The 24294-nt window shown below is 37.8% G+C and overlaps 1 protein-coding gene across 1 annotated transcript in view; it reads left to right on the top strand.

Annotated features, from left to right (window-relative positions):
* Positions 1–24294, top strand: part of LOC114884482 (zinc finger protein 883-like) — a 44402-nt gene that overhangs the window by 19447 nt on the left and 661 nt on the right. Inside the window, 1 exon segment of the mRNA XM_029203471.1 lies at positions 24050–24294. This exon segment is cut by the window's right edge and continues 661 nt beyond it. Within this exon segment, the coding sequence (XP_029059304.1) occupies positions 24050–24294 (245 nt within the window).

Raw genomic sequence — 24294 nt, 5'->3', positions numbered from 1 at the left:
TGTGTGGCTAAGTGGCCAGCAGGGCCTTGAACTGACACTAGCCCCTCCCTTGAGTGAATGCCCTAGGTAACAGTCCACAGAGTCACAAGAAAGTGTTAAGTTCCTGATATGACTCCTCCAATGCCCCTTGTGATAAACTGCCTCTCCTGCCTCCCTACTCTTTCCCCTTGTGTCTCCTTTAGATAAGAAACCCTCCCCCAAACTTAGCAAAACCCTGCTTTTGTTGTTTGAATTGACTAATCTGGCCTTAGCCTGAGAACCCCAAAGCACTTCACTCTCAGAACTTTATAAAGGCACATGCTCCAGCTCCTGCAGTTTGCTCCCTGCCTTGACCTTGCCAAGTGGCCCTTTGAGGAGTGCCTGCAGGACCTGTGAATAGTAAACTATTTCACTTTCCCCTGTGGTCTTTGTTGAACCTTGGCTTGCCATCCAACACCCAGGATTATATGTAAGATGTTAACTTAACAAAAATCAACACAACAGACAACTTCTTACTTTTCCCTTGTTTTTCATGATCTTGACTGTTTTGAGGGTTACTTTTCAGGAATTTGTAAAATGTCCCTTAATTGAAAAAAATTTTTTTTAGCCATTCTATTAGGTGTGTAGTGGTATCTCATTTCGGTTTTAATTTGCATTTTCTTAATATCTAATGATGCTGAGCATCTTTACATGTGTTTATTGGGAATTTGTTTATCTATTATGGTAAAATTTCCAAATCTTGTGCTCATTTAAAAAAAATTGTTAGTATTTATTTTGGAGTGCTATGTTCTGAATTCAAGTTCTCTATAAGATATGTTTTGCAAATGCTTTCTCCCAGTCTATGATTTGTCTTTTCATTTTCTAAGCGGTTTCTTTAGAGGAGAACAGTTTTAATTTTGTTAAGTCCAATTTATCAATTTTTCCTTTTAATGGTTTGTGTTTTTTGTGTCCTCTTTAAGAAATCTTTGCCTAAATTGAAGTCACAAAGATTTTTTTCCAGTGGTTTCTTCCAGAGATTTTGTATTTTTAGCTCTTACATTTATGTTTAAGAGCTCTTTTCAGTTAATTTTAATATATTTGTGAATTAAAGTTGAGGTATATATTTTTGTATATGGATACACAACTGATCAGCACCATTTGTCAGAAAGATTATCCTCTACTGAATTACCTATGTCAGAAATCAAATATATATATTTTACTTTCTTCCTTTTTCCACTTATATTTACATCTATGCTTACCACATTGTATTTTGTAATTTTCTTTTAATTCTTGAAATCAACTTTCTTCTTTTTTTAGAATAATTATGCCTATTCTAGTTCCGTTACATTTCCATGTCATTTAAGAATCAGCATGTCGGTTTCTACAAAGAAACTGAGAGAATTTGATTGAATTTGGAGATAATTGACATCTTATCAATTTGAATTTTCCTTTCCACAAGGCATGATATAATTATTTAAGTCTTATTTAATTTCTCTCAGCAGTGTTTTGTAGTGTTCAATGTACAGGCCTTACACATATTTTGTTAAATTTTCTCCCAAGACTTCATATGTTTAGGGTACTATTGTAAAGGCTATTTTATTTTCATTTTAATTCAAATTTTTCATTGTTCATATATTGGGTGGACCAAAGGGTTCATTCGGTTTTTTCGTAAGATAGCTCTAGTAGCACTTAGTTGTCTTTAACTTCGTTCAAAACAATTTGTGACAGCTGTCATATCAGTGTGCATTTAAAGTAAGACATCAAAATTGATGAATTTTTGTGTAGCCATTTTAATATTGAAGAGGAAAAAAAAGCAACATTTTCAGCATATTATGCTTTATTATTTCAAGAAAGGTAAAAACGCAATTGAAATGCATAAAAAGATTTGTGCAGTGTATGGAGAAGGTGCTGTGACTGATTGAACATGTCAGAAGTGGTTTGTGAAGTTTCGTGCTGGAGATTTCTCACTGCGCGATGCTCCATGGTCAGGTAGACAAGTTGAAATTGATAGGGATCATATTGAAACAATAATTGAGAACAATCAACATTAGACCACGCGGGAGACAGCTGTCATACTCAAAATATCCAAATCAAGCATTGAAAATCATTTGCACCAGCTTGGTTATGTGAGTCGCTTTGATGTTTGGGTTCCACAAACATTAAGTGAAAAAACCTTCTTGACCATATTTCTGCATGTGATTCTCTACTGAAACATAAGGAAAACGTTCTGTTTTTAAAACAAATTGTGACAGTTGATGAAAAGTGGATACTCTACAACAATGTGGAACGGAAGAGACTGTAGGGCAAGCGAAATGAACCACCACCAAAGGCTGGTCTTCATCCAAAGAAGGTGATGTTGTGTATATGGTGGGATTGGAAGGGAGTCATCTATTATGAGCTCCTTCTGGAAAACAAAATGATTAATTCCAATAAGTACTGATCCCAGTGAGACCAACTGAAAGCAGCACTCGACAAAAAACATCCAGGATTAGTTAACAGAAAACTCATAATCTTCCATCAGAAAACTCATAATCTTCCATCAGAAAACTCATAATCTTCCATAATCTATACATCAGGATAATGCAAGAACACATGTTTTTTTGATGACCAGGCAAAAATTGTTACAGCTTGGCTGGGAAGTTCTGATTCATCTGCCGTATTCACCAGACATTGCACCTTCGGATTTCCATTGATTTTGGTCTTTACAAAATTCTCTTAATGGAAAAAATTTCAATTCCCTGGAAGACTGTAAAAGGCACCTGGAACAGTTCTTTGCTCAAAAAGATAAAAAGTTTTGGGAAGATAGAATTATGAAGTTGCCTGAAAAATGGCAGAAGGTAGTGAACAAAAGGGTGAATACATTGTTCAATAAAGTTCTTGGTGAAAATGTGTCTTTTATTTTTACTTAAAAGCCGAAGGCACTTTTTGGCCCACACAATATATGTATAATTATTTACTGTATTACTTTTATTCTGTTACCTTGTTTAATTATTTGCTGGATTTAGTAGTTTTTAAAATAGATTTCTTAGGATTTTGTCTGTGTAAATTTTCTATGTGCAAATAAAAACTAGTTTTATTTTCTCCTTTCCAATTTGTGTATGCCTTTAAAAGGTTTTTATTCTTGTCCTAGCACACTGGCTATTACCTCTAACACAACATTAAATAAATGTGAAAAGAGTGGACTTCATTGCTTTTTTCTCAATCTTAGGAAGAAAGCATTAAGTTTTCACCATAAAAGATAATGTTAGCTGTAAGTTTTTTGTAGATGTCCCTTATTAATTTAAAAAAGTCCTTTTCATTCCTAGTCTAAGAGTTGTTTTTTTTTCATTTATCCTGAATGGGTACTGAATTCTATCAAATGCTTTTTTCTACATCTATAGAGATGAGCATATGGTTTTTCCTTTTTGTTCTGTTAATAGTTTTATTTCCTGACTTTTAAACTTTAATCCAACCTTACATTCCTGAAGTAAGCCCTACTTGTTCATACGTTATTTTTATATATTTCTGTGCAGCTCACTCCTCTTAAGTAATCTGGTTTGAATATTCTAAACTCCTTGGCCTCCCTGTTGTCTGATCTTTTTCTCCTCAAGTTAGTGAACCCCTGGCTTCTCTTTGAGATATTCCTCCTCGAGAATTTATCCTGGAGACTTCCTCCGGGATGCAGACTGGGGCAATCATAGAGCTCACTGGATTCATTTTTCTTAAGTATCCCAGTTCTGTGCTGTTATTCAGTGTCTGAAAACCATTGTTTTATATGTTTGTCCAGTTTTCTAGTTGTTTAAGGTAAGAGGGTAAATCTACTTTCTTTTATTCCATCATGGATGGTAGTGGAATTCTTACCTCCAACCCCATTCCCCTAAGAGTTTTTTAAGAATGGAATGGTCACATGTATTTTCAACTTCACCTGAAATTTAAAATTCAAAAAATAGCCCTAAATTTTTTGTAAAGAACACTCACAGAGGAATTTCTCTAGCGATAAACTTATGTAGAAAACAATAATAATTAAACTAGTGTAGTACTGGCACAGGAATAGCTCAGTAGTAAAAAAGGGGGAGTCCAAAAATTATATATGTATATATAATACATATATATATATGTATTACATATATAACACATATATATACACATATATATGTATTACATATATAACAGCTGATGCTTGAACAATGCAGATTTGAACTGCATGGGTCCACTTATATGTGGATTTTTTTTTCAATAGTAAATAGTACATGTTATATGGTTGTTAAATCTGTGGATGCAAAACTGCAGATATGGAGGAACTGCAACCTTGTATACAGAGGGCTGATTATAAGTTTGTTTTTTTTAATAAATTTATTTATTTGGCTGCGTTGGGTCTTTGTTTCTGTGCGTGGGCTTTCTCTGGTTGAGAAAGCAGGAGCTACTCTTTGTTGCGGTGCATGGGCTCCTCATTGCAGTGGCTTCTTTTGTTGGGGAGCACAGGCTCTTGGTGCGCAGGTTTCAGTAGTTGTAGTACGCGGGCTCAGTAGTTGTGGCACGTGAGTTGTAGTGTGCAGGCTCAGTAGTTGTGGCGCATGGGTTTAGTTGCTCCACGGCATGTGGGATCTTCCGGGGCCAGGGCTCAAACCCGCGTGCCCTGCATTGGCAGGTGGATTCTTAACCACTGCACCATCAGGGAAGCCCTGATCGTAAGTTATACTCAGATTTTTGACTGCGTGGAGAGTCAGTGCCCCTAACCCCCACGTTGTTCAAGGGTCAACAATGTATATTTATTTATTTATAGGGATATATATTTGACATTTCAAATCCAAAGCCATAAAAGTGGGATTGGTAGATTTGAACAAATAAACCAAAATACTGTATTCAAAGTCAGAAAAACGAGAGACAGATTTGAGAGGAAATATTTGCAGTGCATACAAAGGAAAGGTATTAATAGTCAGAATATAGCAAAAGTTTCTATGAATAAAACAGATAAAGATAACCTACCTGAAATAAAAAATTTCAAATGATAAAACAGGTACTTGTCCAAAGAAACATACGAATGATACCTAATTTTACTAGTAATCAAAGAAGCACAAATAAAAATGAAAAAATATCAAATAGGCAAAAATAATTTTAAAAATTGATGTATAAGTTAGATTCCAGTCAGGAAAATAGAACCTATGCTAGATGGTTCAATAGAGGGACTTCAATACAGGGAAGTTGTAGCAAAAGTGTAAGAATACCTTAAAAATGCAAAAAGGGAAAAGTGAGACACACCAAAGATTAGCACCAATAGGAATTTCCATGCTTCCAGAGACTGAATATTTGTGTCCTCCCAAAATTCATATGTTGAAACATAATCCTCATTGTAAAGGTATTTGGAGGTGGGGCCCTTGGGGGTAATTAGGTCTTGAGACTGGAGCCCTAATAAATGGGATTAGTGTCATTATAAAAGAGACCTCAGAGAGCTCTCTTGCCCCTTCCACCAAGTGAGGTCGCAGGATAAGATTGCTGTCTATGAACCAGCAAAACTCATTAGAGTTGTAAATCTACCAGAGCCTTGGTCTTGGACTTCACAGCCTCCAGAACTGTGAGAAATTTCTATTGTTTGTGAACCATCCAGTCCATGGTATGTGTTCTGTTTTAGCAGCCCAAATGGACTAAGACATGCACTGCTGGTAAGAGTATGAATCATCTCAGTCTTTTAGAAAGATAATTAGACAATATCTAAAATTTATTTAATCCTCTGTGATTGTGTCCTAACCAAATAAGGGTGTGGATAAAGATCTGGCTATAAGTGTATTTATTTCACATTTGTCTATGATAGCAAAAATTGGAAATAATATGCTAACTATTGTGGAAGGAAAATAAAAATGGAGTCAGTATTGCTAAGAGGGCTCTCTAGGAGCCAGGATGCCATTAAGGAAGTGTAACAGGCACATCTCAGCCTGGATGGAATATGACCTTTGACCACTTATTGTCCTGATGAAGTCATCCAGAACATCTGCTAGAAACTCAAGATACCTACTCTAAAATGACTCGTGATTTCTTAAGGACAAAGAAAGACACATCAGAGTCAATCACAGTTCTTGCCAGGCAACTTTTAACAACCTCATGGCTTTTTATCTTTATCTTTAAGATCTTTATCAGAGAATCTTTATCTGACTCTCTTCGCTGGAATACTCTTTCACGGACACCTGAATCTGTGTCTCCCGAGCTGCAATTCTTAAGACCCCAAATAAACTCTTATTTGCAGACTCCTGCATTATTTTTTGGTCGACACTATTCAAGTATTTTATTTAGACTCAGTTTGACGGAAAACTATGTTACTGAGATAGGCTGGACCTGGTACCCTTTACTGGAGTGCTTGCAAGAAACTATAAAGGACTAAAAATAACTGCATGCATGCTAGTTGGGGCAAATTATGAACAATAAGATACAAAAAGGCCAAAACCCAATTGCCACTTCTGAGGTGCCTGGAGCAAAATCAGAATACTGTGCATGATCCCTGCATATAGCACCACCAAGGGAGTGGGCAGATCACCTAAGTCATCCCTGCAGCCTGACCCACATATCACACCCTACTCTCACCCTATTTAAGGAACCAGCTCGCCCCTCCTCGGGGAGAAAGGAAGGGCACCTGTTACTTGTTTTCATTCCCTAGTGCTGCAGCACGAGTTCCAGTAAAGCCTTGCCTGAATTTCTCGTCTGGCCTCTTACCAATTTCTATTGATTAAAGAGTCCAAGAGCTTGGTTCAGTATCATTACTATTAAAATAATACTGTGGAATAATATTTAAAGACATGAAGGAATATTTACCAAAAAATGAAATTAAAAAAGCACTTTTCAGTATATCACATTGCTCTATTTTTAATTTTAAAAGCATATATAATGCATATTTAAGCATATGTAATTATATATAATTTGCACATATATGCATAGAAATAGCCTATTATGTAAAGATATAATAGTGGGTATATAGAGTGGGATTTTATCTGATTTTAATTTTGTTCTTTTTTCTTATCTCTATTTTCTACAGTCTCTATATATTCTTTGTATATGAAAAAGTTAAATATGTACATTCCTTTTAAATTAAATCCATTTATTGGACTTATTCTCAAAAATAGATGTGGAGGAGGACACAAATTAATGTACGAGGATTCACCAAAGAGTACTATTTTTGGTAGTGATAGGGATAGAGTAGGATAATTAAATAGTTAGTTTAAAAAAACCCACTAGGGGATTAAAGATAGAAAGGGAATTTTAAGGGAGTTTGGGAGACTGTTGTAAGCTAATGACCTCTCAAGGAAAAATCCAGTAACCTAGCAACAATCTACCTTGAAGGAAGACCAGGTGCATTCAAGCGCCAGGCACACTCAAGCCACAAGTCCTGATAATTAAAATGTAAGACAGTAGATACGGATCTACATCTTGTTACATGAAGTCAGGGAGTTAATGGTCCTTGAAGAGTATCATTTCTGCATGTAGCCACGACAGGAATGTAGGTGAAAGGGGACATTATACTGAAACTTGAGATAAATTACCATATTTTAGTATAAATTACCACCCTTTTGCTAATACACATATGATTTAAATAGCACTATGACAGTCTTGGTTAGACCATATAGGGTCAAAGAGGAACTAATGATGTAAGCCTTGATGTCTACCCAAAAATGCGGAAGAAGGTGGTCTTCTCCCCTCCCCACCTTTTCTTTGATTATAAAAATGTAGCCCTTTTTGTTTTCAAGGCAGAGCCCTCTCAACAGGCCGATTGTCTCTCACAAGCATACTATGCTAATAAACTCATGCTTTGCCTGTCTGTCTCTGAATCCTTTCTGCATTGAGACAAAAGAATCTGAGCTTCAGTAAGTTCTGACACCAGGTGAGTGGTTTTAATTAAAAGACAGTGGGTTCGAGTCCCCTCCTAAGTATAGGGATCAGTGGGTTCAAGTCCCAATCTGAGGTTTGGCTGGACTTGAGTCCCATCCGAGAAGGAGTGCAAGGAGTGCAGTTTCAGTAGCATTAAAGTGAACATAACCTAACAGAAAGACAAAAAAAGCTAGAAAAAAAAATTATCACAAAATATGGCCTCATTCTTTTTTTTTTTTTAAATGAGGGTGTCTTTCTTCCTTCCTTCCTTCCTTCCTTTCTTTCTTTCTTTCCTTCTGGCTGCGTTGGGTCTTCGTTGCGCGCACGGGCTTTCTCTAGTTTCAGAGAGCAGGGGCTACTCTTCGTTGTGGTGTGCGGGCTTCTCATTGCAGGGACTTCTCTTGTGGAGCACGGGCTCTAGGCACGTGGGCTTCAGTAGTTGTGGCACGTGGACTCAGTAGTTGTGGCTCATGGGCTGAGTTGCTCCATGGCCTGTAGGATCTTCCCGGACCAGGGTTCAAACCTGTGTCCCCTCCGTTGGCAGGTGGATTCTTAACCACTATCCTACCCCTCTAGGTGGTCACAAAGCACCGAGCTGATCTCCCTGTGAGATGCAGTTGCTTCCCACTAGCTATCTGTTTTACATTTGGTAGTGTATATATGTCAATGCTACTCTCTCCCTTCCTCCCAGCTTACCCTTCCTCCTCCCCGTGTCCTCAAGTCCATTCTCTACATCTGCGTCTTTATTCCTGTCCTGCCCCTCGGTTCATCAGAACCATTTTTTTTTTCTTAGATTCCACATATATGCGTTAGCATACGGTATTTGTTTTTCTCTTTCTGACTTACTTCACTCTGTATGACAAACTCTAGGTCCATCCACCTCACTACAAATAATTCAATTTCATTTCTTTTTATGGCTGAGTAATATTCCATTGTATATATATACCACATCATTTTTTTTAACATCTTTACTGGAGTATAATTGCTTTACAATGGTGTGTTAGTTTCTGCTTTACAACAAAGTGAATCAGTTATACATATACATATGTTCCCTTATCTCTTCCCTCTTGTGTCTCCCTCCCTCCCACCCTCCCCATCCCACCCCTCTAGGTGGTCACAAACCACCGAGCTGATCTCCCTGTGCTATGTGGCTGCTTCCCACTAGCTATTTTACGTTTGGTAGTGTATATATGTCCATGCCACTCTCTCACTTTGTCACAGCTTACCCTTCCTCCTCCCCATATCCTCAAGTCCATTCTCTAGCAGGTCTGCGTCCTTATTCCCGTCTTACCCCTAGGTTCTTCATGACCTTTTTTTTCTTAGATTCCATGTATATGTGTTACCATATGGTATTTGTTTTTCTCTTTCTGACTTACTTCACTCTGTATGACAGACTCTAGGTCCATCCACCTCACTACAAATAACTCAATTTCTTTTCTTTTTATGGCTGAGTAATATGCCATTGTATATATGTGCCACATCTTCTTTATCCATTCATCTGTTGATGGACACTTAGGTTGCTTCCATGTCCTGGCTATTGTAAATAGAGCTGCAATGAACATTTTGGTACATGACTCTTTTTGAATTATGGTTTTCTCAGGATATATGCCCAGTAGTGGGATTGCTGGGTCGTATGGTAATTCTATTTGTAGTTTTTTAAGGAAGCTCCATACTGTTCTCCATAGTAGCTGTATCAATTTACATTCCCACCAACAGTGCCAGAGGGTTCCCTTTTCTCCACACCCTTTCCAGCATTTATTGTTTGTAGATTTTTTGATGATGGCCATTCTGACCCGTGTGAGGTGATACCTCCTTGTAGTTTTGCTTTGCATTTCTCTAATGATTAGTGATGTTGAGCATCCTTTCACGTGTTTGTTGGCAATCTGTATATCTTCTTTGGAGAAATGTCTATTTATGACTTCTGCCCATTTTTGGGTTGGGTTGTTTTTTTTTTTTTTTGATATTGAGCTGCATGAGCTACCTGTAAATTTTGGAGATTAATCCTTTGTCAGTTGCTTCATTTGCAAATATTTTCTCCCATTCTGAGAGTTGTCTTTTTGTTTTGTTTATGGTTTCCTTTGCTGTGCAAACACTTTTAAGTTTCATTAGCCCACCTCCTAGAGAAATGGAAGTAAAACCAAAAATAAACAAATGGCCTCATTCTTGGTTCCAGACAATCTCTGTCTCTCTCTCCATAAGGAAGAATGAGGCTGTCAGAGAGATTTATTTTTAGAATGATATATATGCACCACAGGGTTAATAGTGATTATCTCTCTGTTATGGAATTCCATCTAGTTTGGGTGGGTTTGTTTTTTTTTTCTGTCCTTTTTTGCCTACCTGTTGAATAAACGGTTATTTATAAATAATCTATTGATATAATGAATAGGCGTTACTTTTGTTTAAGAGGGAAAAAGTTTGTTAACGAAAAACTTGCATCCCTTTAGACTCCTTTTTTCTTTAGCGAAAGGAAAAGCTTTTTTCCCCTTTTTTCCATTTAAATAACGCAGGAGCAACGCACATTCACAACTTGCAAGGATATGGAAAGGCAACTCCAGAGCCCAATAAGCGACACTGCGCGCAGACGCCCTGCCTTTGCGGAGGGTGCTGGAAAATGTAGTTCTAGGCGGCTGAGGGCGCATGCGCATTTGTTGGTTTGCAGATTCCGACAGAGTCCTTTATTTTTCGGTAGAGCTGGTGGGCTCGTTTTTAACCCGACTTCTGCACGCGGGTGGGAGTTAGGGAGGACTCAGCTTCGGAATAACGTCCTCACCCCAGGGATGAGGTGGGGCTGGAGGGGCCTAAGAGAATGCTTTGGTCGGGCTTGGTTTGGGGCGGGGTGGGGTGGGGGCGAAAGGCGGAGATTAGGGCGTCGGGGTTGGTGTTTGGTTCTCGTTGGAGTCGAGTGCGGAGTAGCGACCTGTACTCCGAATCGGGGTTATGCGGGTCTAGGGCTGTCTCTGGGTTAGAGGGAGGCAGAGCCCTAGCTGTGCCTCCCCGCCTTAAGGGCAAAGAATTTGGGCTCTCGCTTCTGGGTGGGGGGCTGGGGGGTGGGAAATCTCGAGGACAGAGCTGGGGGCTTTGGGGGCTTTGGCACTAATGGAATCGATTGGGCAGATAAATACCCGGACGGGAGGGGCGGGCATCCTGGACTTTGGCAGGAAATTGCAGGAAAACTGATCTAGGAACTTAGTGGCCCTAGAATTTAGGGCTCCGGACATCCAATTCTTTGCTCTTTTATATGAAATGCACCTCGCCTAGAGGTAGGTTTTTTTTTGTTTTGTTTCGGTGAATTCCTGAAGCCTCTTCTGTAAAGAGCTGTGGGAATGATTCCCTACTTTCTGTGCACGATGAAGAGCTGTTGATTGTTGTTCATTGAGATGGCATTTGTGTGTGAATGAGCTTTCAACAACTTAAAATGCTTTGCAAATGTTACTATTTTTATTAATAAACGGGAGAGGACTGATGTAGTAGATACCACCCATCTTGAGAGGGCTAGAGCTTTGGAGTTAGCCCTGTGTCTGGATCGCAAGATTGGAGCCATGCCCCTAGACACTGCTGAGAATATAGTGACGGTGTCAGAGCCCCAGACAGCAATGTCAGTGGCCTTTCCCTTTGTACTCTGCAGGGAAGAAGTTTGTTCCTAGACTCATTCTGACCTTATTTTTAGGGAGGGTTTGGGTTACATCCAGGTGGTTAGATAGGGGTTCCATAAAGCAATCATGATTTCTGAGGGCCCCTTTTCTTTTGCAGCTCTGTTTTCTTAAGTCTCTACTTGACTGGATAAGATGGAATTAAGAAGGAGGACCTGACCATTGGCCCCTGATTACATGTCTTTGGTGAGCAAAACTTTTCAAGCCTTTTGTATTTACCTTGCTGGGTTTAACTTCTAAAGTTAACATCTGCAGTTTGAAAAATCACATGTAGTTAAATAGCCCTTGAAATTCTCTTATATTGCTTATAATTTATATGTACATGTTGTGTGTACATAACCATGCAGTAATGTATGTATAAATGTACCCAAATATATCCTTTAAACATTAAGATAAATCTTACCCTGGCAAAATGCTCATTTATGAGAGCATTGTGAGAATTGAGACTGAGGAAACAGCAGAATCTCCCATCTCACACTTAACTCCAGATAGCATATTTTCTTGAGCCTATTTGGCAAATTTGTACACATAAAACATACAAGTGAATCAACTTGGCTTTATTTTTTCTTTCCTGAAATATCTCTGTGCCCAGAGGGAGGAAAGGGTTTTTTTCATTCATTGAATAAATATTAGTTAAAGGCAAAAGCCAGGTAATTTTTGAAGCACTGGTGATACCTCCAGTGAGTAAAGCAAAGTCCCCGCCTACATGGAACTGACAGTCTAGGATAAGCACACAGACAATAAACAATATACAGTGTGTCAGATGGTGGCTGTTGGAGGCAACTGCACTATAGTAGTGATGTTAGGGAGGGCCTGGGACAGCTGCTTTTTCATGTATGGGGTGAGGGAAGGCTTCTCTAATAGTGTGACATTGAATAAAGACTTGAAGAAAACGAGGATGTGAGCCTTGCAGATATCTGGGAGGGGAAAATTTCCCAGAGAGAGGAAACAGCAAATGCAAAGGCCCTGAGGTGCAAATGTGCTTAGCCTGTGTGGAGAGCATCAAAGAGGCCATTGTGGACAGAGGAGTGAAGACATAGCATAGTAGAGGTTGAGATGACAGAGGTAAGAGGGGTCCAGATCACACAGGGCTGTGCAGGCAACTTGGAGGAGATTGGCTTTTACTCTGAGTGAGAAGGGAAGCCATAGGGAGGTGGTTGTAGTTGTTATTGTTTAGTCAGCTCTACTGAGGTGTAATTTACATACAATTTACTAATTTTCACAGGAGGATTTTGAGGAGAGAAGTGACATCATTTGACTTATATTTTAAAGGAATCATTTTGGATGCTCTGTTGAAAACAGACTGTAGGGGATCAAGAGGAGACTAGGGACACTGGTTAGGAAGCTAAGGCAGTAATCCAGGTGAAAGATGATTTCCTCATTCCCTTCGTTCTCCTGCTGTTTAAGGGAACCATCTGACACTTCACTCACATCGGACCTTCAACCCCTCCCCCACCTTCACTCTCAGTGATGATCCTGATTTCTATTTCACTGAGAGAAGAGAACAAGCAGAAAAAAACTTCCAAAGTTACCACCACATCCACCAACCTTCCTGGAAACATTTCTGTAGAGTCTGTCCTCCCTTCTGTTATTATAGAGAAAAGGTCTCTGCTCTAATTTATTTCCAATTAAATGTTACTTGTGCATTAGATTCCACTTCCTCTCACCTACCCAGGACAGTGCCTAGGGTAGTCATTGGGCAAAATTCCTGGTCTGTCATTTATATATTTTTGTTTGTTTATTTGGGTATATGGACAGCATTAATTTTTCCAGAAAAATAGAAAAATTCAAATATGAAGCGCTGATTTTTAAAAATTATAAATGACCTAATATCCATCAACACTAATTTGCTCTGGAAGAAATCTTTACACATATATTATGCCTTTATCATTCTTCTGTTACAAGGGAGCTTCTATTAAACGTTTATCTATGACCTCATTGGAAGAGAATTAAACACACAGGATTTCCTTCCTTTTCATAAATATCTCTTCCTATTGTTCTATTCCTCACCGCTTTCCAAGATCCTGTCTCATTTTCAGTTTAGTGTACTTCAAACTTAGAATGTTAAGAAAAGACATCTTAGCCAGTTCTCAAAGCTCTGGTATGTATATGTTCAACCTGGGTTTAGATCATTTAAATGTATCTTGATCTCACTTCAATTGCAAACATAGTCCAGTGTCATTAGTGAATGTAAATTTGCTTTACAGACAATAAATTGCATCTGTCAACCACGAGGCTTTCCATTTTAAATGTTTATAGTTATCTACCTATTTGATTAAAAGCTAATACATTATCGTGATAATCATTAGCTAAACATTTATTTATTATTTTTAATAAATAAATAAATTTATTTATTAAATAAATTTTAATTTATTTAAAGTAAATAAAGGGAAGTCCGTAAACATTTACTTTATAATGTATTCATGTCTTTCTAAAGACTCAGAGTGATTTGAATGGCTCATTGTTCTTTTAATAAAATCTCTCTACAGAATTCTGAACCAATGACTTAAAAATCATTTTTTTCCCTCTATGAATTTGGTTAATAATTCAAAATTATTCTTTGAGCCATCCTTTTCACTTTCTTTTCAGAAATAGTGTTTGGATTATTTTTAAGTGGAGAGAAATAATATTGAACTCAAGAATAGGGTAGAGGCTGTAGTCCTAGCCCGCCAGTGGCTAACTGTGTGACCTAAGCAAGTCTCTTGTGACTGTTGCCTTGAATTGCACATCTTGGAGAAACTAAGGAAATTAACCTTAATATTTCCTGAGCCTCTTTCTAGCTCAGGAAGAGGCTGAGCTAGACATCAGTTATGAGGTTTATGACATCAGTTGTGAGGTTTAGAAAGCAGGAGCCTCTAGCATCTGGTCCTTGTGTTCATCTTCTTGTCTTTACTGCTCTAACAGCATCAGAGTCAGCCTTGAAAAAGCAAAGAATTCACAGTTGGATGGTCTGAAGGATTGGCAAGTATTAGCACAGTCACCCATCTTTGCCTGACTGATTGCTGGGGTGGTTATGAGTTGAGGGCATAGTAACCACAGGGCGTTTTTAATAACAGATGCAGGTCGCCAGTATACCAGAAAGTAAGAAAGACAGGGTCTAGAATCACATGTTGGGAGGTATTCATGGGTTCTGCCTGGCAACTCAGATCCAGAAGCCACAGGTTCAGCAACAACAGAAATACAGTTTAGAATTCTGATAGGCAGGCTTCCAGAGCCTAAACTGATAAAGGAGTAAATATCAGTTTATAGACTATTCATCAACGAGTACGCATTAAAACAGCTCCTGTGTGAGGGGCCCTCTACTAAGTACATGGGGATTAAAAAAAAACGCAAAGAACTGGTCATAGTCCTCGCCCAGAACTGTAAGAGCTGACCACAGGAAACATTAACTCGAACTTTGCTTTGCAATTAGAAGACATTCAAAAATCTTGAATCGAAAAATGTAACTAATAGTGGTTTAGCTGGAGATAGGTCTACATAGAGGAAGGGGGACCGATTAAATGATATTTCAGGGTCCTAAAGCCTACTCAGTTCTGAACTTTATAGCAATATCGTGAGGCAGTCTGGATACTTTTATACAATGTTGAGACAGAGAAAAAAATAGTCTTGAATCCCACTTCTTTAAGAAAGCAGGTAACAGCACGTTGTAGTACAAAGACCACTTGATTGGAAATCAAGAGAAAACTTTATACATTCACTAGTTCAAGAAATACTTATTAGTTATGTAATATATGCCAGGTTCTGTGTGTGGCCCTGAGGACAAAAGAGTGTATAATTTAGTCCTATATAACTGTCCTCAAGAAATTTAAAAGTCTAAGGAAGGAAGACAAGACATTGGAAGTAGAACATTGAAGTATAATGACTGTAGTAATTGGGGAAATATAAGGTGCTGTGAGTTAATTTTTGCAGGTAACATTATTATTAATATATATAATTTAAATAAGAATAAATTATTATCATGAACGGTATGATTGTAATGTGACTTTAATACATATAAATAAGTGTCCTTTCCAGGAAAGATCTCCTCCCCTTACAAAAGCTATTTTGGCTTAGCATCTACTTCCCCACATGCTTTAACAGCCTGGATATTATATGCTTTTAACATTTTTGCCAATTTGATGTTTGAAACATATTTTACTTTGCATTCCCATGATTAAAAGTGAGGTTGAAAATTTTGTTATATGTTGGTCATTGGTGTTTCTTTTGTAAATTTCCTGTTCCTATCGTTTGCCCATATTTGTATTGCATTGTTTTCCTAACTGACTTGTAGGAACTCTATATAACTAATGATCTCTTCTGTTTTATTAGTTGCAAATATTTACGCCCAGTATGACTTTTCACTTTTAATTTTGTTGATTGCCTTGTATGTTTGTGTAGTCAAATCTGAGAGCTTTTTCCTATATAACCTCCAGGTTTTATATATTTTTAAGGACTTTCTCATGCAAGATTATAAAAATATTCTGATATTTTTCTGGTTGTTTTATAGATTTATTCCTAATGTCTATTGCAATTATAATTTATTTTTATAAGGTAGCAGTGGTACGTTTATTTTTTTCCCTAGATTGGTAAGCCAGTTGTCCCAAATCATTTGAATTTCCATCTTTCCCCAAATATTCAAAATGCCCTGTTTAGCATATATTAAGTCCCTATAAATAATGGGCCTATTTCTAGAGTCTGTTCTGTTTTATTATTCCTTCAGTCTATCCTTGTTTCAGTAATACAATGTTTTAATTAACGTAGCTGTATGTTTTGTTACCTAGTATGGACAGATCTCCCCTCATACGCATGTTTTTTCTTTTTCAAAAATATGTGTTATATATATTAAGTTGGGGGCGTATTAGTTTCATAGGGCTGCTGTAACAAAGTACCACAAACTGGGTGGCTTAAAACAATGGAAATGTATTGTGTCACAGTTCTGGGGACTAGAAGTCTGAAATCAAGGTGTTGGCAAGGCCATGCTGCCTCTGTAACCTGTAGGGGAATCCTTCCTAGCTTCTGGAGGTTTGCAGGCAGTCTTTGGCATTACTTGGCTTACAGCAGCATAATTTTATCATCACATGGTACTCTCCCTGTGTGTCTCTGTGTTTTTGCATGATCATCTTCTTATAAGGACACCAGTCATATTAGATTGGGGCCTACCCTACTACAGTGTGACTTCATCTTATATCTGCAGTGACCCCATTTCTAAATAAGGTCACATTCTGAGGTACTGGGGTAAGGAGATATATATATGTATGTGTGTGTGTATATATATATATGTACATGTGTGTACATATATATGTACATGTGTGTACATATATATGTGTGTGTATATATATATATATATATAATTTTTTGGAGTGGGGGACACACTTAACTCATAACAGGAGAGAACTGGCATCTTTAAATTATTGAGTGCTTTTCACCCCAAAACATGGATTTTTCAGTTGATTCTCTTCAACTGTTGAGAGTCAGCAGTGTTGCTGCTTTGAAGTTACTGTGCCTGTTTCTTAAACTGCTTTTAAGATTGTTCTCTGCCTCTGATTTTAGAATTTGGCTATGATATCCTTGGGTGTGCTTTTCTTTAGATTTAGCTTCCTTATGGTTTGGGACTTCTTGAATCTATAACTCATCAGTTGGGAATTTCTTCCATCCTATTCCTTCAATTACTGTGTTATTTCTATTCTCTCCTCTTGTTTTGAGACTCCTGTTATACGCATGTTAAACCTCTTGAGTAAATCTCATAGGTCCCTTATGCTCCAATCCTTTTTTTAATTGGTGCCTGTGAGATCTTAGTTCCCCTACCAGGGATCAAACCTGGGCCCCATGAGTGAAAGCTGGAGTCCTAATCACTAGACTGCTAGGGAATTCTCTCTAATCCTTTTTTTAAAAGAGATAAGCTTATATGAAAAGATATATGAAAAGAACTATGTAAACTGCATCATCAGGAAATAAAACATAAAATAAGACTAAATAATGGTCAAAAGAAAAACAGGTGAAACAGGAGATTAACTGAAATACAATGGGATAACTTTTTGTTTTCTTTGATAAACTTTTTATTTTACAATAGTTTTAGATTTACAAAAAAGTTGCAAAGATGGTACAGAGTGTTCCCTATATTTCACAGCCAGTTTTCCCAATTAACATCTTACATTAGTTTGGTACATTGTCACAATTAATGAATGAAGGTTGATACATTATTTTTAACTAAAGTCTGTACTTTATTCAGATTAACTCAGTTTTTAACCTAATGTCTTTTTTTATTTCTAAGATCCTGTCCAAGATATCATGTTATATTTAGTCATCATTTCTTTTTAGACTCCTCTTGGCTATGATATTTTCTAATCCTTTTTAAAATTATCCTTAGTCTTTTTTTTAAACCTCTGTTCTTCAATTTGCTTATTTTTATTGATCTTTCCCTTAGCCCAGTCTGTTGTTTTACCCATCCAATTGAGTTTTTAATTTCAGGTATTCTGTTCTAAATGCTTATTTGATTCCTTTTGGTTGATTCCAAATTGCTGTTAAACTTTTTCATTCTTTTTTCTACTTTGTCTATCCTTCTATTTTGTTTTCTCTTGATATTGGTCAGTGGTACTAACACTTTGTATGTTTACTAAGTGTTGTTGGTTTTTTTAATAGATCCACCTTTGTTTCCTTTTCTTTTTTAAAAAATTAATTAATTAATTAATTTTTGGCTGTGTTGGGTCTTCATTGCTGCGCACGGGCTTTTTCTAGTTGCGGTGAGTGGGGGGCTACTCTTCGTTGTGGTGTGCGGGCTTCTCACTGTGGTGGCTTCTCTTGTTGCGGAGCGTGGGCTCTAGACATGCGGGCTTCAGTAGTTGTGGAGTGCCAGCTCAGTAGTTGTGGCTCACGGGCTTAGTTGCTCCACGGCATGTGGGATCTTCCTGGGCCAGAGCTTGAACCTGTGTCCCTTGCATTGGCAGGCAGATTCTTAACCACTGCGCCACAATGGAAGCCCTGTTTACTAAATTTTGATTATGTGCTTGTTGTCATGATAAAAGCACCATAGAGGTTCAAGCTGATATCATCTTTCACCAGGAAGAGTTCTCTTTTTTTCTCTTTAAAGTAGATAGGATCATCTCAGCCAAGCTGAGTTAGTGCTGGGTTGCAGTTTTGATACGATTTATTTTACCTCTTGGTTGCTTCTTTTCCTAGGATGTGGCCCTCCTGGGCACTCAATTGAAAATGTGGCAGCTCTTTGTCTCCTCAGTCCTGAAAAATTGTGGGAGATTTACTTCTGACATTCAGAGGTTTTCAGCCTAGCTCTCCAGAGCCCCACCCCATACAGCTTAAAAATTCAGATTCTTTGGGAAGAATCTGGTCATGTCGGGGCTTCCCTGGCTGTCCAGTAGTTAAGACTCTGTGCTTCCACTGAAGGGGTCGTGGGTTTGATCCCTGGTCGGGGAATTAAGATCTCGCATGCCACATGCCGTGGCAAAAAAAGAAGAAGAAGAAGAATTTGGTCATGTGTTTGAGGTCCCTTCCATCCTGAACGTTACTTTAGCCAGTTGTAAATGCCAAAATCTATACTGGTTCCTTTGCCCTTCTTGAGTGGCCTTCTGTGAGGCATCAGTCTTGGATTCTCAGCCAGAATTGGTAAGAATTTAGGTCCTCTAGGTGAAAAGTGGCTGTGTATCCTCAGCGTCAGTTTATTACTCCTCTAGAGCTTTCTTTTGCTTGTTTTGTTTTCAAGCTGCTCCCAAGTCTCCATTAAACTTTTCTTTCCAAGTAGAGGACATATCTTTTAATATCAAATCTTGTATCTGTTTTATCTGTCCTATTACCTAAAGAGGGTAGCACAAGGGAAGTTATATTGCAGTGTGAAATATGACAGACAGTGATATCAGCGTTTTCTGGGTAAGTTGATTAGCTGTTTGACATCTGAGGTATCTCACTGTGGCACTTATCTTGGTGAATTCCTTATCATCTATGGTCTGATCCTCATATTTGCAGTTTCAGAAACTTGAAGTTAGTGTAGAGATAGATTTAACCATGTAAGTTTACAAATGACCGATGAGTTAAACGGAAAGTGGATTTATATTACATTGAGATCCAGAACTACCAAGGAATTCATATTTTTATGTTGTCTGGCAAGAAAGAAAAAAAAGGAAACAAAATTCTAATCCTAATTTTGCTTGGCAAGTGTGCAGTTATACCAAAGGGAGTTAATGGTGTGATGCAAATATGTAAAGCTCTTAGATAAAGGTATCATATTAGTTCTAGCCCCACAATAAACTCTACCTGCTTACTGAGATAAACAGATCTAGCTAGTATTTGGTGCTAGTCTCTTTTCTTCCAGGTTTTGTGTGAATAGGAGGAGCCTACCATTTTTTGTATCTCTAACACCTCTTTTTTCTATGTTCTGTTACCATCACTTTACTTTTTTTGTTGTTTGTTTGTTTGTTTTTGTGGTACGCGGGCCTCTCCCTGCTGTGGCCTCTCCTGTTGCGGAGCACAGGCTCCGGACGCGCAGGCTCAGCGGCCATGGCTCACGGGCCCAGCCGCTCCGCGGCATGTGGGATCTTCCCGGACCGGGGCACGAACCCATGTTCCCTGCATTGGCAGGCGGACTCTCAACCACTGCGCCACCAGGGAAGCCCCATCACTTTACTTTTGATTGATCTTTTATAGTTGATGGATAGATAGATAATTTCTTATTTTCAGTGTTTTTGTAGGGAAACTTCAGTGCTTCTGTATACTCTCAACAGATACATAGTAGGAACCAAATAAGTACTTTTGGCCACTCTTGAATTTAGAACTTTAGAACCCTGAACTCTCTTTGAACAACTTCCTAGCCCTCTACTTTGTCATTTTGAGTTATTAGCTTTACTCTTTCTTTCATAAGTATAGTTGCATGAATGATCCCTTAGAAGGTATTTGTTTGCTGTTCTGGGAACCAGTGGCATTGAAGGGTGTGCCAGTGGACTTTACCTTGTGGTAATGAAAAGAATCAAACCACTGTCAGATACTATAAGTGATAACAACTGCAGGAGCCTTGTCTCATGGGTTAAGTATAGCTTTGCAATTACTAGAGACTGCCATGACTTTTTCCTCAAACGTCAAAATGTGTGGGATTATGGGATTTACAAGTGTTTATCTGAGCTGGGCTTTGAGTTTAGGGACCAGAGATCTTAAAATTTTATTTGTGCATGGAGACAAGATATTTCTTTTATTATTAAACAGATGATTGCTCTTTTCTTCAAAACATTTTACTTAGATAACTTTATTATGTTGCCTTAGCAGCATCAACATTCCTATATTTCATAGTTCCTGAAGATAATTTAGGACACAATTTTGAGATCATCATAAACACCCAAGCCCATATCCTTCACCAAGATTCCGAGCATCAGCTTTTCAAATCAGATATTATCTTCTAAGTAGGAAGAACCATATTAATAGATAACCGAGGAAAAAATGGAGAAATGTCACAAGACACTTAGCCAAGAAAGAATCAGATAACTAACAAGCAAGTTGCAAGAAATCCTTGTAAATAATAGTTCATCTGTCCATTGTGGTGGTGGTACCAATGATATTGGTACTAGGTGGTAGATTTGGAAATGCTGGTTAGTGTGCACTGTGCAGAGCCCCCTCTTATCTGTGTATAAAACAGAGTTCACCCAGTGGGAGCAACATTCAACTTCATTTCTACATATGTTTATCCATCTTCTCACATATCTTTGTGATCTCAGAGGGAGGGATAACCCTCTTTCATTTATTTATTTATTTATTGTGGTACGCGGGCCTCTCAGTGTTGTGGCCTCTCCCGTCGTGGAGCACAGGCTCCGGACGCGCAGGCTCAGCGGCCATGGCTCACGGGCCCAGCCGCTCCGCGGCATGTGGGATCTTCCTGGACTGGGGCACGAACCCATTTCCCCTGCATCGGCAGGTGGACTCTCAACCACTGTGCCATCAGGGAAGCCCCCCTCTTTCATTTATTAATGAATTTCTCTATTTGTACCCCAGACTCCATTATTTTCTACTGGTTTTAGGACCTTGATTTAATGATTATTTCATAATTCAGTGTCTCCCTCTTTGAATTTTAGATATCAAAAGTTTTTCTGGGTTTCCCTGGTGGTGCAGTGGTTGAGAATCCGCCTGCCAATGCAGGGGACACTGGTTCGATCCCTGGTCCTAGAAGATCCCACATGCCATGGAGCAACTAGGCCCATGCACCACAACTACTGAGCCTGTGCTCTAGAGCCCGTGAGCCACAACTTCTGATCCTGCATGCCACAACTACTGAAGCCCGCGCCTAGAGCCCGTGCTTCACAACAAGAGAAGCCACCGCAAGGAGAAGCCCGCGCACCACAAAGAAGAGTAGCCCCCGCTCACCGCAACTAGAGAAAGCCTGCATGCAGCAACAAAGACCCAACACAGCCAAAAATAAATAAATACAATAAATAAATTTATTTTAAAAAAGGTTTTCCTTACTTTTGAAAGAACATCTTCTGTAACGATGCTCTTTTATTTACCTTTTAATTTTATTCTCTGCTTTCATTATCAAACTTTTCATACTCATACCTAACAGCCTCAATTCTATTCAACTTTAATCTTTGAAGTTAGACTCTTATCATCTATTTTTCTACTAAAATTATTTTGAAGAGACCCCTGAATCCTGAATTCTTTCTTGATAGAGATCTGTTCTTAGTCCTTTCCATATTCAAACTTTCAGCTGCATTTGATATTTTGTCTTTGCTTGTGTGACATCGCTAGATTATTTTCTGTTTTAATCTCTTTCCAAGTGCTTTTTCATTAGTTTCACTTCCTCCCTAACACAAATGCATGTCTTTTAAGGTTTATATTTTACTTGTTTATTTTTTATCCCAAAGAACCATGCATTCTGATATCCTCAAAAATAGTCCTTCCATGTCATTAATTCCCTGATATATTTTTTCAGCTCACATATCTCATTTGAGTTCCCCATAGTTTCCATGCTTAGAGTGTATTGCTACTTGAATGTCCCACTTCACTTTAAATCACTTTAAACTCAATATGGTAAAAAGTGAAATCACCAAATTTCTCTAAGTAGCCTCTTTTTCCTTCTTCAGTATTTCTATAATTTGTACCAGTATTATTGGTACTATTAGTTCCTTTAAGTACCACTTAGGGGATGTACCACTATTACTTCCAGCTTTCTTGGCTAGAAACCAAGTATCTTTATGAATCTCATTTTGTAAAAATTCCTCATGATCAATGTTAGTATATTTCTGTTTCTTTCTTCCTTTTTATGTTTTAGATTTACTCCTATACTAAATTCTTTTGTATTATCCTAATCCAGGCCCATGTCATTTATATTATACTTTCTTGCTGAATTTGATAGCCTTATTCTATTATCCATTTTATTTATTTATTTTTGTTTTAATTTATTTTTGGCCACGTTGGGTCTTCATTGTTGTGTGTGGTCTTTCTCTAGTTGTGGTGAGTGGGGGCTACCCTTTGTTTCAGTGCATGAGCTTCTCATTGCAGTGGCTTCTCTTGTTGCGGAGCATGGGCTTTAGGCGCATGGGCTTCAGTAGTTGTGGCACACAGGCTCAGAAGTTGTGACACATGGGCTTAGTTGGTCTGCGGCACGTGGGATCTTCCCGGACCAGAGATTGAACCCGTGTCCCCTGCATTAGCAGATGGATTCTTAACCACTGCGCCACCAGGGAAGTCCCCTATTATCCATTTTAGATGAAATTAAAAAGCACTTCATTTAAAACATCACACATTTATCGTGTTGCTACTATGACAGAAAACTTCAATTTTTCTCTCTCCTACTACATGACATTTCTCTGTTGGTCAGAATTTGTTATTATATGATTCCATTTCATTTTTCCTTTCTTATTTTTTCCTCTGCTTTCCAAAGACATATATTTGAACTAGTATCATTGACTCTTTGTCATGTCATGTACTTTTTATATCTTTATTTTTAATTATACTATGAATTTTGTCTCAGTGCTATCATTTCTTTTACCACACTTATCTATATTAATCCTTTCCTTCTTTAAACTTCCATATTAATCAGAACCGATACTGTATAATCTTTTGTTTTATCAGCAGTGGTTTATTTTTATTATATATTTTTCTGTAACTGATGAGTGAGCTTTGTTTTCCCCTTTATATTCCAGAGGGAAGAAATATTGTCTTCTGCTTAATCCTGAATATTATATCCAAAGTCAGAGCATTAATTCCAAAGCAGAAAGCTTCTGAAAAACAAATAGTGTCATGGCATGATGTTAGAACATTTTTCAAATGATGGTTCTACACATTAGAAGAATTGGAATTCAATAACCAATTTGAGAAACACAAATAAAATTAAATTATAAGGGAAAAATAATTCAAAAGGAAGATCATGAATATAACAGTTTGAGGGAAATATTAAATCTCAGCTCAAATCTTTTAAACAACTGAGAGTTTCTAGAAGATAAAGACCTCATAATTATGACACAAGTGGAGCTTAAAACATAATTCTGCTTCAATAGATTTTTTTAAAATGCAACTTATAAATGAAAAATAATTTTAAATATAAGAAAGGATGCATTTGTACCTCAAACCTTATTCTGGAAACAATTTAAATGTAAACCCATAATTCAGTACTAATGGAATCTGAGAAAATTTGTATGAGAGAGAAACGTAAATGTAAACTATGTGATAAATCCTTCAGCCGAAACACTAGTCTTATTCAACATCAAAGAATACATACTGGAGAGAAACCTTATGAATGTAATGAATGTGGGAAAGCTTTTAGTCAGAGCACTAACCTTATTCAACATCAAAGAGTCCCTACTGGGGAGAAACCTTATAAGTGTAATAAATGTGAAAAAGCTTTTAGTCATAGGTCATCCCTTAGAAATCATGAGAGAATACATAGTGG

Source organism: Monodon monoceros, unplaced genomic scaffold (genome assembly GCF_005190385.1).
Source record: "Monodon monoceros isolate NGI ecotype Baffin Bay Population unplaced genomic scaffold, NGI_Narwhal_1 Super_Scaffold_5, whole genome shotgun sequence".
NCBI classification, from domain to species: Eukaryota; Metazoa; Chordata; class Mammalia; order Artiodactyla; family Monodontidae; genus Monodon; species Monodon monoceros.
This window is presented reverse-complemented; position numbering and strand designations above follow the sequence as displayed.